At 39.4% G+C, this 14,720-nt stretch overlaps 1 protein-coding gene across 2 annotated transcripts in view; it reads right to left on the bottom strand.

The window, feature by feature from the left end:
* Positions 1–14,720, bottom strand: part of SGSM2 (small G protein signaling modulator 2) — a 293,928-nt gene that overhangs the window by 199,036 nt on the left and 80,172 nt on the right. For both annotated transcript variants that reach the window (XM_075196760.1, XM_075196759.1), the window contains exon 2: positions 13,616–13,691. In XM_075196760.1, the coding sequence (XP_075052861.1) occupies positions 13,616–13,691 (76 nt within the window). The remainder of the gene's footprint in view (positions 1–13,615; positions 13,692–14,720) is intronic.

Here is a 14,720-nt window from a genome sequence, read left to right as displayed (position 1 = left end):
TTAGCTAACAGATAAAATATGTGCTTAACCTTCCTGATTAACCCAAACCAAGTAGGCTAAGTGACTAAGGGAACAATTAACTTAATTCCCATTGCTAAGAAACAGCAAACTTTCATGCTAATCTTATCTTTGGACATGGGTGTTAGGCTGACAGGTCTCGTAATAAACTTGCAAAACTAGCAGTAGAGGTCTTCACTTATAGCAGCCGCCTTTCCCGTAGAGCTTGACGCGCTCACAGGTACTCGGATGCCCCCAGGTCTTAACTCTATTGTAGTGCAAGTTTATTAACATCACCGCAGTGGCAGGGCCGAAGGAGGGAATCCAGATGATAACAGGTGGTCAGACGTAAGCTGAGGTCAGGGGTCCGAAGCAAACAGAGTAGTAGGGGACAGGCCAAATGGTCAGGGCTGGCAGCGAGCAGGATTGTCTGAGAAACAAGCCAAAAAGACAGAGTCACCAGAACATAAGCAGAATCCAGAGACAGAATATCCACAGGAACATGGGTAACAGAACATGAGCAAGTCAGCAACAGACAGAATCTATGCTATAACTGGCAGGGAGGCTAAGCCCTTCCTGCCTTAAATACTCAAGGAGACCAATCAGGGAAGGGGGAAGAGGTGTATCCCAATAAGCCCCCAGCAGGTGTATAATACTGATTAATTAGGGCAGCCCAGTGGCTTAGTGGTTAGCACTTCTGCCTCACAGCACTGGGGTCATGAGTTCAATTCCCGACTATGGCCTTATCTGTGTGGAGTTTGTATGTTCTCCCTGTGATTGCGTGGGTTTCCTCCGGGTGCTCTGGTTTCCTCTCACACTCCAAAAATATAGTAGTAGGTTTGTATGTTAGGGAATTTAGACTGTAAGCTCCAATGGGGCAGGGACTGATATGAGTGAGTTCTCTGTACAGCATTGCGGAATTAGTGGAGCTATATAAATAACTGATGATGATGATGATGAATTAGCCCACAGGCTATGCCAGCATATTACTGGGGTCAGTATTTTCCTGGTAGCCACTAGAGGTCTGGAGTCTGTATTTTGTGAAGCCACCAGAGATCTGTGATCTGCAGCTCATGGAAGCCACCTGTGATCTGAGAGTTCTGGGGTCTACATTGTATATTAGTCATCAGAATGCTGCATGTATTGTTTATTTGTCACCAGAATACACTCTGTATTGTACATTGGTCACTAGAACGATTTCTATATTGTATAAAAGCCATTAGAATAGGATACATGTTGAATACTATTCAAATGGGGCTGCAATGCATTTGATTTATAGCTTTGTAAAATGCCTTTTTTCATTGGCTGGATAAAACTACACCCACAATTTAGCTATTTCCATTTTGCTTTTGCTTTGATTGTTATAATTTAATTTATAAACTGTCCTCTTCTGTACATAACCAATGTAAAACCAAGGAAACAGAGGAGACCTTTAATTTCCTTAGCCTGTTCAATATTTTTTGACATGAGAACAACAGTTAGAAATGGCTGCTCTTTAGGTCAGCTCTGTGCCCTTCCAATAAATACAATAGTGAATGAATGATTTATTCATTATAATATCATACTTGCCTACTTTTTAAATCTGTACTCTGGGAGATTCCGGAGTACAGATCATGTGACAGATGGTAGGAGGGGGCGTGATGACGTTGTTACATCCCTATAGCCCCGCCCCTACTATAAAATACAGAAAATAAAAGGTATTGAATGTTCGGAGGCAGGGCTTAATAACGCGATAAAGCCCCACCCCCGCTATTCAATACCGGAAATTTCTGCATTTTACAGGGTCCGGGAGGTTTGCCTACTCTTCCTACTCTTTCGTGGGAGGACTCCACGAAATTTGGGAGCCTCCCGGGAATTCCGGGAGAGTAGGCAAGTATGTTAATAATACCAAAAGTACCACTGTTTCTTCCCTTATAATTAATATGCATATCACAGGCAGTGAGGTTATGGAGGGGTCAAGTGACCTGTGAGCTAGCTTTTTTTATATCCACTAAACCTTTGAGTGATGGGTCGGGCTCTGGGAGAGTGTCATATTTTCATTAAAACCACACCTACATATGAATAAGCCACACCTATTTATGAATCAACCACACTCACATTTAAATAATTCAGTTTGGCCCCCAACATAAAGTATTTCCTTGGTCTATGTCTAAAAACATATAGATAAACATTTTATTTATTGAACCATCTCAAGTAGTTTTTATCACGATGATTTGTATATTCTGAGTACTGTATATTTTATTTTACATTTTCTGTAACAATTCTAGAATGCAGCAGTATTTAGTGTTATTTAATTGCAAAATTTTGCCTCACTTATGATCACTCTGTAGAAGACCAGTACATATTATGCAATATTTGTTTTTTTGCAATGAATAAATAACCAGCATATATAGGTACATATATATATATATGCATTTCAGTGTACAGCTATATACTGGAAGGTCAAATACAACCTGGGTAATCATTATTCGCAAAACAAATAGCAATGTGTCTATAAGCCAATGGAATTAGTCATATATGTGTTTTAGAATCATAAAAAAAAGTATCCAAAAGCAAACTAATGATTAAATTAAGACACAGAATAGCATAATTAATCATATATGTGCCTACTATGTCGTTACTGCTCTGACGGACGGAACAAGCCCAGTAAAGTGAAGCATTTAGCATTAAACTGAGCTGCAAGTAGGAGGTTTCCATAACTACGCAGTTTTGTTTACACTGGTAGGTCAATGTCATCTGGATAACGAGCTACTTAGCCTGAATGTTAGGTCTGCACTCCGATTACCAGAAAAACAGTTTTGCCATGTAGACCTTTCAACAACAATGTAATATCTAACAGCACACTCTTTTTACACTAATGTTACATAAAGAAACTAAACAATTCAAGGCAAACATAAAAGGCACTTGCACAATATAGACCAGAGCACATAAATTTCATATAAGTATACAGCTGACATAAATTCATTGGAGAATAAATTTTCACTAATTAAGAGAAATCAAAATATAATTCTAAGGAGTTTAGATGAGATAAATAAAACAAATATGACAGCTGTTTACTGTCTTACATGATTAATTTTGTAACAAAAATATAGCTCAATTAGCACGTCTATTTATCATCAGAACAAGTGCAGAAAGCTGATTTTTTTTTTTTATTAAAATAGTATTTTATTAAAAGCATGGCCAAGCTATGACATTTCCTCAGATGGAGATGGCAGTTTTACTAAATTGCTTTAAAATGGATTGGATACTGGGTTTTGTTTTTACAATAAGTGGTATCTGTAAGTATATACTAGAAAATAACAATAGTAGCGACTGATCCAGGGTGTTGATGTGTTCGGCAAGTATGGGCTTAAGGATATTTTTTTCTCCTTCTGAGGTAAATCGGCAACTATTTCCTGTACCTGGAGCATTGGCTACTCCTTAATCTGTAGACAAAGTGAACTCTAATAATCCTCCTGGAATAACTTCCAACTACCCTGGTGCATTTGTCTGTACTTCTTTAGAAATAGTATTTTGGGCATCTCATAGGACTGTAACTTTACTATTGAGGCACAGAGTTTTTAAAATATCTATGACTTTCCCTGACATTGTCCATTTGGCCCTGAATCATTATCCTCCCTTTATAAACCTCCCCATTAAACACATACTTGGACTTCCTTGTTGTGGTTGACAGAAGGTGACATCCTCCTTTGCTATGCCAGGTTGCAATCTTGCTTTGAATTCTTTCTAAGTCCTGTTTGGCTTCCCAACCAGTTCATTTCACATTAGGCTTCCTGTTTCAATTTTGGCTTTTGTCCCTGATGTTGAACAAAACTGTTTTTTTTAGCCTTTCCTTGGATCATCACAGTATAACTGTATGGATAATGTACTTAATTACTAAACTCCCTCCAATTGGACCACATGACTCTTTTAGACTTATTTTTAAATTTTGCACTCCAGAACAAGGGCAGGACAAAAGGCGGGGTGGTTTCCACCAGCAGGGTGCAGCTCGAAATGGGATTGTACATATGATGAATTCATTACTTCTGACAACAATGTGAGTGTATCCCTTTCAGAAATTATTGTTTTATTTCTGACAATTTTATACTATGTTAAATATTACATGGTAGAAAAACAGTTATACACATTAATTGAAGTTTGCAGCACATTTTTTGGTATGAATTACAGAAAGGTAAACACCAAGATGAGCTCCATCTAGTCAGTCTTTATACTTTAATCAAAGTGGAAAAATATTATACAATATTGCACTATATGGTTTTCTTTCTTTATTTGGTGACACAACAATGCAATTATGAGCATAAAAATCTTCTAATGAAGAAATAAAGTTGAGTTCCCACCACGACTGAGGAAATACCCCCGAGGATTGAAATGTGTCATTATCACTACTAATAGGTGAACACATAAATGGAACCTCTGTTATAATTTGACACCTGTTACAAACATATCACATTATTATCTCTTTTCTATTGTTTCCAGTCTGTTGCACCGAGGGATCTTTCAACTTTGATTTACTGCATGAAGGAATTTGGGGATCTTCTCCTCCCCCTTGGCTGCATAGAAAGGGATGGATAGAACATTTGCCATCTCTAACTTTGAACACTGGTCAAAGCAATGACAGTCTGGTCCTCTTTGGCACACAGGAGTACTGCACTGGGAAAATGCACTTCAAAATGAATGTGTGGCTAATTTCTCTAGGTGTCATTATCCTCTGCATAAAGTAAATTACACATTGTAGTTTTATACTCATACAGAAATGTGCAACAGGTACTGATTTTAAAAATAAGCCTCTGTTCATTGTCTACATGAAAGCTATTCTAAAACAAATGTTTCCAATTTAATCTTTATCCTTTTTTTTAACTCCCATACTAAGTACCATTTTGTGTTTTTTTCATACTGATTAGACCTTTGTTGTGTATGTCATGAAGCAGGTACACAGTGTACTGTGCTGCTAAAAGCCCTGCCTGAGTCATATTAATTAGGATATGAAAGAGGGATTAGCAAGCAGAAGATCACAGAGAGAAGACAATACAATAGATATGTACTCTTTCCATTTCTGTCACTCTGACTCAGGAATCTGCTCACCTCTCAACCTCTCCTTTTACGTAAGAAGACCATGAATTTCACAGAGAGCAGAATGATAGGTATTGTGTCCTCTGATGCAGGGAAGGCAAAGTCTGAGCCTCTTGAAAGAAGAACTGGCAATGTCTGACAAGATTAGCTTAACACGGTTGGCGTAAGAGCTGGCCACACACAGTTAATTTGGCTATGAACATGCATGGGTAAAATGGAGATATCTGTATGTTCTTTGCTCAGGCTGGGCAGGGCCTTATTGCTGTGGGCACACACAGGCCAACAACGGTCATCTACATCCCCGATTTATGGACATATCCGAAAATTAGTCAATGAATTTAGATTAGATGGGAGGAATCATGGGACATGACTTCAGTTTTTGGTTTTTGTAACCTGTATAATAGATTTAAAATATATGTATTTATATATGTAACTAAAATAAAGCCCTATCCATTACAAATATAACTAAAATTAAAATAGCTAAATAATTACTTGAAATTAGATTCTATTATTGCCAGTGATCTCGATGGAGCGCTGTTCTCCTTAAACAGCCCCCTTTTCCTTTAGAGCTAGATGTTTTTATTGGTAGGAAGCTGCAATGAAGACTTTTGCATAGAAGGATAATAGGGAACTACTTGAGAGAGGAATATATTTTAGACTAGCAAAAGTACATTATTTATGGCACACTGGGATGAGAACACACTCCCAGAGGCTGAGGCCAACAGGGTACGAATTTAGACTGGTCAGAATCAGGCATGGTACAAGCACTGGAGTAAGCCATAATCCATTAAGTAAGAGCCAGAGAAGTAATCAGAAAAAGCCAGGAAGTAAGACCTAGAGGAATAATTAACCAAAACTAGGGAGCAAAAGCTAGAGGAATAATCAGCCAAAACCATGGAGTAAGTGCCAGAGGATGAGTCAGCCAAAGCCAGAGAAGTAAGACAGAGAGTAGATGTCAGAAAAAACAAGCGGTAAGAGCCAGAGGAAGAGTCAGACAAAGCCAGGTAGTTAGAGAGAGAGAGAGAGGCAGTCAGTCAGATAAAGCCAGGGAGTAAGAGCCAGAGGAATGATCAGCCAGAACCAGGAAGTAAGTGCCAGAGGAATAGTCAGATAAAGCCAGGTAGTTAGAGAGAGAGAGGGAAGTCATACAAAACCAGGCAGTAAGAGCCAGAGGAGCAGTCAGCCAAAGCCACAGAGTAAGAGTCTAAGGAATAATCAGATAAAAACAGGGAGCAAGTGCCAGAAGAGTAGTCAGAATAAGCCAGGTAGAGAGAGAGAGAGGAGGAGTCAAATAAAGTCAGAGAATTAGAGCCAGACGAATGATCGGACAAAACCAGGGAGTAAGAGCTAGAGGAATAATCAGCCAAAACCAGGGAGTAAGTGCCAGAGGAGGAGTCAGACAAAACCAGGTAATTAGAGAGAGAGGGGAAGCCAGATAAAGCCAGGGAGTAAGAGCCAGAGGAATGATCAGCCAAAAGCAGGGAATGAGTGCCAGAGGAGTATTCAGACAAAGCCAAGTAGTTAGTGAGATAGGAGAAGTCAGATAAAGCCAGGGAGTTATAGCTAGGGGAATAATAAGACAACACTAGGGAGTAAGTGCCAAATAAATAATCAGCCACAGCCACAGAAAGAATTTGAGAAGTAATCTGCCAAATCTAGAGAGTAAGAGCCAGATGAGTAGTCAGAAAAAAACCATGGAGTAAGAGCCAGATGAAAAATCATCCAAAGCCTCGCAATTAAAAACAGAGAATTATCAGTCAAAACCAGGGATTAAGAGCCAGAGGGGTAAGCAAACATAGTCAGACAGTAAGAGCCAGAGGGGTAAGCAAACATAGTCAGACAGTAAGAGCCAGAGGAGTGGATAGCCAAAGCTACAGAGTAAAAGCCTCAGGAATAATCTGCCAAAGTCAGAGAATATGAGCCAGATTAAACATTCAAAACCATGGAGTATAATCCAGAGTAATAATCATCCAGAGCTAGGGAGTAAGTGCCAAAGGAGAAGTTAGACAAAGCCAGACAATATGAGCCAGAGGAATAATCAGAGAGTAAATGCCAAATGAATAATCAGCCAAGGCACAAAGTAAGAACATATTCTCTGACCAAAGCCAGAGAATAAGAGCCAGAGGTGTGGTCAGCCAAAGCCAGGGAATAATAGCTAAAGCCTGTAGAATAGACAGGCAAAGCAAAGGAGTAATAGTCAGTGGAAAAGTCAAAGACAGGAGCAATAGTCAGCCAAACATGGGAGTCAGTCAGGAGGACCACAAGGGTTGCAGGATCAGTGGTGTGGAGACACCAATATCTGGCACTAACTACAGTTTAGATCAGTGGATCCCAAACTAACTCAGTTCGAGGCACCCTTAGGGTCTCCATAATTTTTTCAAGGCACCCCTAAGCCAAAATAATTTCAAATTAGTCCCCTGCCTTGCTTACCACAGGCCCAGGCCACAGCAACCCTGTGAGATTGACGTGGCACCCCAGGGAGCCGCGGCGCACAGTTTGGGAACCACTGGTTTAGATGCTTACTTCAATAGCCCTTTGATAACAGGGAATCTGTCCCAGCTGAGTGTGCTCAGAGACTTAGACAGATTTTCATTTATTCACAGGAGGACAACAGACGCACCTATATAGTATGGGTCTGTCAATATTTTCATGGTCGGCAGTAGCTACAGAAAAATCTTCTATCTAAATCATCATAAAAACTAACACACAATATTAGGCTTTGTAACAAAATAATAAATATAATAAATAATAATTATATTGAAGTATATTTTAGTATTTAATAAAATGAACAGCTCTTTTTCAAATCGTGCTCCCCTATAGTGGTGTAGAAAGCCAGAATACCCATGTGGCATGAAGTATTTGTTCATAAAACCATCCTGCTTCATTTTGGGAACCCACGCACCCATGTATAAGATGCACCTCAATTTTGGGGCCCAAAATTTAAATAAAGATGTATTGCAATAAGTTACTGAAGCAGAAGGCTTGTCTGGTTGTGATTTTAGTGAGAGATCTCACATCAGGTCTAGAGGAGCAGAATTTACAAGTCCCACATTCAGTTACAGGAAGGCAGTGCTGATGCACAGCGCTGTACATACCATACTACATGCTGGGCTAAATTATCGTCAGTCAGCGGAGACTGGGAGGCGCCTGAATGACCTGATGGTCTTTTTACCTGAAACTGGCAGATCTGTTCAGCGGGGACTCCTCTCTCATACCCTCACAACAGGGGTCATCTGGGCTCAATTATCGGTGGTCAGCGGAGCTGCTGGTCACGTGACTGACAGCTCCGAGACATCAGAGACTGTGGGAGGCGCCTGAAGGTCCTGCAAGCAGATCTGTTCAGCGGGGACTCCTCTCTCATCCCCTCACACCAGGGATCATCTTCTTCATTCAGGTAAGTAGCGCTGGCAGTATATAAGACGCACCCTTTTTTTAGACTCAAAATTTGGGGGGAAAAGGTGCGTCTTATACATGGGGAAATACGGTATATTGACAGTAATGAGGATAAATTGTGGCATATTTCTATAGAAGCAAATTCAGCGAACATCTTACTAGTGCTTATTCTTCCATTTAGATTACAGCTATATAGGCAAATACTTTTGAACTTTAACAAAGAAACAATAATTCTATTTCCACTTTAAAAAGAAATAGGGCAAACAACACAAAATATATGTATTTACATGTCATAATCCTTATCTGCAGAAGGGAAGTAGTAACATCAAGGAGAGATAAATGTATATGAGGATTCAGGTATGTTATTGGCACAATCATTAAAATGAGCTTAGTTAAGTATATTTCAAAAGTAAAATCCATAGTTGTTGCCTAAATAAAGACTACATCAGAGTTAACCATTAAAACATTAATTAAACAATATTTGCTAAAATAAACCATTTTTACTCAAAATCAGGGGAAATATATTTTTTTATGTTTTGCAGCTTTATTTATGCTGCTATAACATTAAATTGTTGTACTTTACAGACCTAGAGATAGAAATGTATAGATCTTAAGAACATTATTCATCCATGTTTGACCATTGATCCCCCATAAAGTGTGCATTATATATAGTGAAATAATGTGGCTGATCTACAGATACACATAAATACACATGTTGCATGTCTACGTTTATTACTATGCAAATATTACTTTTGCTGTAGTTTGTAAATACGGCAATTAAGTGCACCTGTCATTGAGGTTTGAAAACCCTAGCAGTAATAGTGTACCTGAGCAAAAGCCCAATTGTAATATACAGTTATTAACACACAATCCATTCTTGAGAAAATATTTTATAAAATGGTGTTCCTTAGACTTATTTATATTATCTGTTGGCATGGGCTGAAGGGTAATCTATTGTGAGACTAAGCTCATGTGATCATTCACAGCCAATGTCCTGAAAGCTGCAGACTCCTGACAGTTTGATGATGTCACAGATGTTTCTCAAAACTAAAGTAAACAGTACTTGCTCACTTCACACTCTCATTAATTCTATGTATATATGACTAGAAAATGACTAACTTCGTGAAGAATTGTAAAAAGATGAATGCAGGTTGAACTATATGGCTGTAACATGCAGCAAAAATAACATAAGTCTACAGGCATGACCAAAAGTTTTGAGAGTGACACATGTATTGGTTTTCACAAAGTTTGCTGCTTCGGTGTTTTTAGACCTTTCTGTCAGATGTTGCTATGGTATACTGAAGTAAAATTACAAGCATTTCATAAGTGTCAAAGACTTTTATTGACAATTACATTAAGTTTATGCAAAGAGTCAATATTTGCAATGTTGACCCTTCTTTTTGAAGACCTCTGCAATTCACCCTGACATGCTGTGAATCAACTTCTGGGCCACATATTGACAGATGGCCGCCCATTCTTGCCTAATCAATGCTTGGAGTTTATCAGAATTTGTGGGTTTTTGTTTATCCACCCGCCTATTTAGGATTGACCACAAGTACTTAATGGGATTAAGGTCTGGGGAGTTTCCTGGCCATGGACCCAAAATTTCGATGTTTTGATCCCGGAGCCACTTAGTTATCACTTTTGCTTTATGGCAAAGGTGCTCCATCATGCTGGAAAAGGCATTGTTCGCTACCAAACTGTTCTTGGATGGTTGGGAGAAGTTGCTCTTGGAGGATGTTTTGGTACCATTCTTTATTCATGGCTGTGTTCTTAGGCAAAATTGTGAGTGAGCCTACTCCCTTGGCTGAGAAGCAACCCCACACATGAATGGTCTCATGATGCTTTACTGTTGGCATGACACTGGACTGATGGTAGCGCTCACCATTCCTTCTCTGGACAAGTGGTTTTCAAGATACCCCAAACAATCTGAAAGGGGATTCATTATAGAAAATGACTTTACTCCAGTCCTCAGCAGTCCAATAACTGTACCTTTTGCAGAATATCAGTCTGTCCCTGATGTTTTTCTGGGAGAGAAGTGGCTTATTTACTAGCCTTCTTGACACCAGGCCATTGTGGGCCTGCAGATGCACTCCCACCTGTCTACTGCCATTCCTGAGAAAGCTCTGCACTGGTGGTGTCCCAATCCCACAGCTGAATCAACTTTAGGGGACGGTCCTGGCGCTTGCTGGACATTCTTGGGCGCCCTGAAGCGTTCTTCACAACTATTGAACCTCTCTCCTTGAAGTTCTCGATGATCCGATAAATGGTTGATTTAGGTGCAATCTTACCAGCAGCAATATCCTTGCCTGTGAAGCCCTTTTTGTGCAAAGCACCACCCTCCTTTTAAAGCTTTCAGTCTGTTGTTCTAACTCAATCAGCATGACAGAGTGATCTCCAGCCTTGTCCTCGTCAACACTGTCACCTGTGTTAACAAGAGAATCACTGACCTGATGTCAGCTGGTCCTTTTGTGGCAGGGCTGAAATGCAGTGAAAATGCTGTTTTTGGGATAACGTTCATTGTCATGGTAAAGAAGGTCTTGGAAATTAATTGCAATTCATCTGATCACTCTTCATGACATTCTGGAGTATATGCAAATTGCCATCATAGAAACTGAGGTAGCAGACTTTGTGAAAAATAATATTTGTGCCATTCTCAAAACTTTTGGCCATGACTGTAGATATATGTTATCTGTTCAGCTATCTGTTTAATGTGCAGTTGTGAGTAGGCGACAGGCAATCATTAACAAACTGCTAATCTTCAGCACATAACCCTGCCATGTCTTTGGCTATTTATTTCGAACTTCCATTTTTTAACTATTAGTAAATCAATTCATATTCTCACCTTTCATCTCCATACTTTCAGATATTACTAGTCAGTTAGTTGTAGAAACATACAGACCACAGAGTAAATGCCATTTTATGGCATCATCAGGCCCAATTCTACCATTATGTAACTTAAGGCAGCAGACTACGGTGACGAGGGCCCCTAAAGCGCCCCCCCATATCCGCAGTGCAGCGATCATCATAAATATTGTGCTAGTGAGGAAGTGCCTGAAGAGTTCATGGAAGGCTGCAGGCCCGAAACCTACACAATACTTGCCGAGATTTAAAACGTTCCCTCTGGGAGATCTCTGCGGGGAGATCCGGTGCCAAGTGGTGTGTATGTGGCCAGGTGGTTTGGAGATGGAAAATTATTGGACAAAGGGGCGTATTAGTGTCTACCAGGTATGTGATATTGGTGTGTGATCTGTGTACAGTGATCAGTGTGTATACTGAGCGATATTAATGTGACCTGTGTATAGTGATCAGTGTGTACCGGGTGGGTGATGTCAGTGTGACCTGTGTTTAGTGATCAGTTTATATCTGGCGTGTGATGTCACACTGTATAGCGATCAGTGAGTATCAGCTATGTGATGTTGGTGTGTCCTGTGTATAGTGATTCATTTGTATCAAGTATATGTTATCAGTGTGACCTGTCTACAGTGATCAATGTGTATAAGGTGTGATATTAGTAAGACCTGTGTACAGTGATCAGTGTGTATCCGGCAAATGATGTCACACTGTGAACAGAGAACAGTGTGTACCAGGTATGTGATATTGGTGTGTGACCTGTACATCGTGATCATTTTATACTAAGTGTGTGATATCAGTGTGGCCTGTGTATAGTGATCAGTGTGTATAAGGTATGATATTAATATGACCTGTGTATAGTGGTCAGTGTGTATAAGGTATGATATTAGTGTGACCAGTATATCGTGATCAGTGTGTATAAGGTGTGATATTAGTGTGACCCGTGTACAGTGATCAGTTTGTATCCAACGTGGGATGTCCATGTGACCTGTGAATAGTGATCAGTGTGTACCAGGTGTGAGATACTGGTGTCTGATGCAGAACCCTGTGCCTGGACAGCGTTCTGCATCAGACATCAATACATCTGGACTGCAGTCTCGCCAGCCAACCACTAGGAGGTTAAAGTGATTATGTGAATTATACAAAAGTCAAGCATGTGATGAGCTGGGAAGTGGGTATTATATGGAGGGCAGGCGGTAGTGGGAGCTTTCCCTTGGGAGCCAAGAAGAAACTTTGCAATGGCCCTGGGCATTATGACCCTCATTTTGTGCAATTGTCTACATTTCTATGTGAAAGCACAATGTTTAACCTCTCAGCATTAGCAGCGGTGCTAAATGTCACTTTTGATGGTCTAACTATATTGCTCCATGTGTTGCTATTTGATGTAATCCAGAGAGTGTTTCATACTGAGTGAAGACTCAACCACTCTGCTCCATATGTTGCTAGAATTAGATAAATAGCGGGTAGTGTATAATAAATAGTGTTAGTAATAGGTGAAACATATGGAATAATTAACCCCTTCAGTGCCAAGGACGGATGGAACTCATAGACACCTCAAAAGTACTAAGGAAAAGACAGGAATTCCTGCTGTTGGGCTGGGGAAAGAGACGATGCACAATGACGTCATTGTGCTGGTGCATGATGATGTCACAGAGCGTTCAGGCACTCTGCAACTACACTGCAGAAATATTATATAAGAGCCATGACATGGGGGATGCGCTAGCCCAACCTAGTTCCTAGAGACTCTGTGTCACCAGACAATTACACCAAACACTACAGAAGAAGTCCAGAGAGATGGGGGTTGTAATTCCCAGATCCCTCCATCCTAGATTCAATAAGCTCAGAAGTACCCTCCTTTGATCTGGTAGTTTGTCTGGTTTTAAAAATGGACCCTTCATCTTATTCCTACACATTTTATGCATTTCATTCAAGACAGTCCTAACTAGCAAAAACATGGTATTATCCATTTCAAATACAGATTTTATTATGAAAAACTATGTGTAGATTCCTGCTTTTTGCTGTTTTATAAAGGTGGATGAACGCTAAAGCAATAACCCCAGGTTACACATATTTGCTTTTTTTTCACTTTCTTGCAATTTCAATAAACACTTTTTTGGCCATTTTGAGTTGATTTTTTTGCTGTCAGGAGAAAACTATTTTATTCTAACAAAACATTTTGATGTACTGGCTGCCACATTGCACATGACAAAGGTTATTTAGTTGTATTTAGAAAGCTACTTGGATAGATGACTTTTGATCATGTCTCAAACTCCTAGTTTAAATATGAGCCGAATTCACCTACCGCACAGAGCAATTATGTGACTGCTGTCTTCATGTACAAACTTCCTGGTTACAGCCTCTTCCATTATCTGCTTCACCTGCAAAACACAGAACAAATATAGTAAGTGATGCTACGACACAGACTTTATATCAGCATTATCATGCACACTATGGGCCTGATTTAAAGTTGCATTTAAATGATGTAAAATAACATCTAAGTGTTAAACTGACGCATTTTGCATGCGCATAACTTGCATCTGTATTCTGACTTGTATTTATCTTTACGCCCCTCATGCTCAGAAAGGCAGATCAGAAGGCTAATGTGCAAAGGTGTAAAGCTAAGTAGCAAAATACAAGTTAAGTACATCCCTTTGACAGGTGTCACATTTTAAGTTACATGTTTCTTGAAATACGATGACTATGAGACGTACATTTTCCACCTTGTTGTGTCTTGTGTGCAGACACATCTTTGTTCATATTATTATTATTATCTTTTATTTATAAACTGTCAACATATTACATTAAACAGACGCTAAAGACGGCTCTGCCGGAATGAGCTTACAATCTAAGAGGTGCGGAGAACAACTGACAAATAAGGTAGTGGAAAAATAATTGTAGCTGCTGGTGGATACTCTATAAGGCATCTTCATTCGTACAGCTCTGAGTCATACCCTATTGTGTATGTATATATATATATATATATATATATATATATATATATATATATGGACTATGGTAAAAAAAATGTACACATGCAAAAAATTAAAAACAGAAAACACCAACCTCTCCCACCTCTTAAGGGTTCTTAAGTGACCACTAATGCCAACATTTTCACTGGGGATGGGGATTTACTCTATAAGCAGTCTGATTTGTAAGTGATAAAAAATGTTCTAGTGCCTTTGAAGGAAATACCATAATGGGAAAGTAGGTTATTACAGAAAGCAAAGACACACATTAGAAGCTGATCATAGAGAAAGCAATGAAGCATTTGAATGAGGTCCATTGTTTTTAAATGGCAAAGTGCAAAATGAATGTAATTATTTCTGGTGTGAAGAGGATAGATGTATAAGGGCAATATGTGTTTTAGCTATAGTTGTTACAGCTGTATGTAGTATGAACATATTATA

Source organism: Mixophyes fleayi, chromosome 2 (assembly GCF_038048845.1).
Source record: "Mixophyes fleayi isolate aMixFle1 chromosome 2, aMixFle1.hap1, whole genome shotgun sequence".
In the NCBI taxonomy this organism is placed as follows: Eukaryota; Metazoa; Chordata; class Amphibia; order Anura; family Limnodynastidae; genus Mixophyes; species Mixophyes fleayi.
Note: the sequence above shows the minus strand (reverse complement) of the source record. Positions and strands in the feature narration are given on the sequence as shown.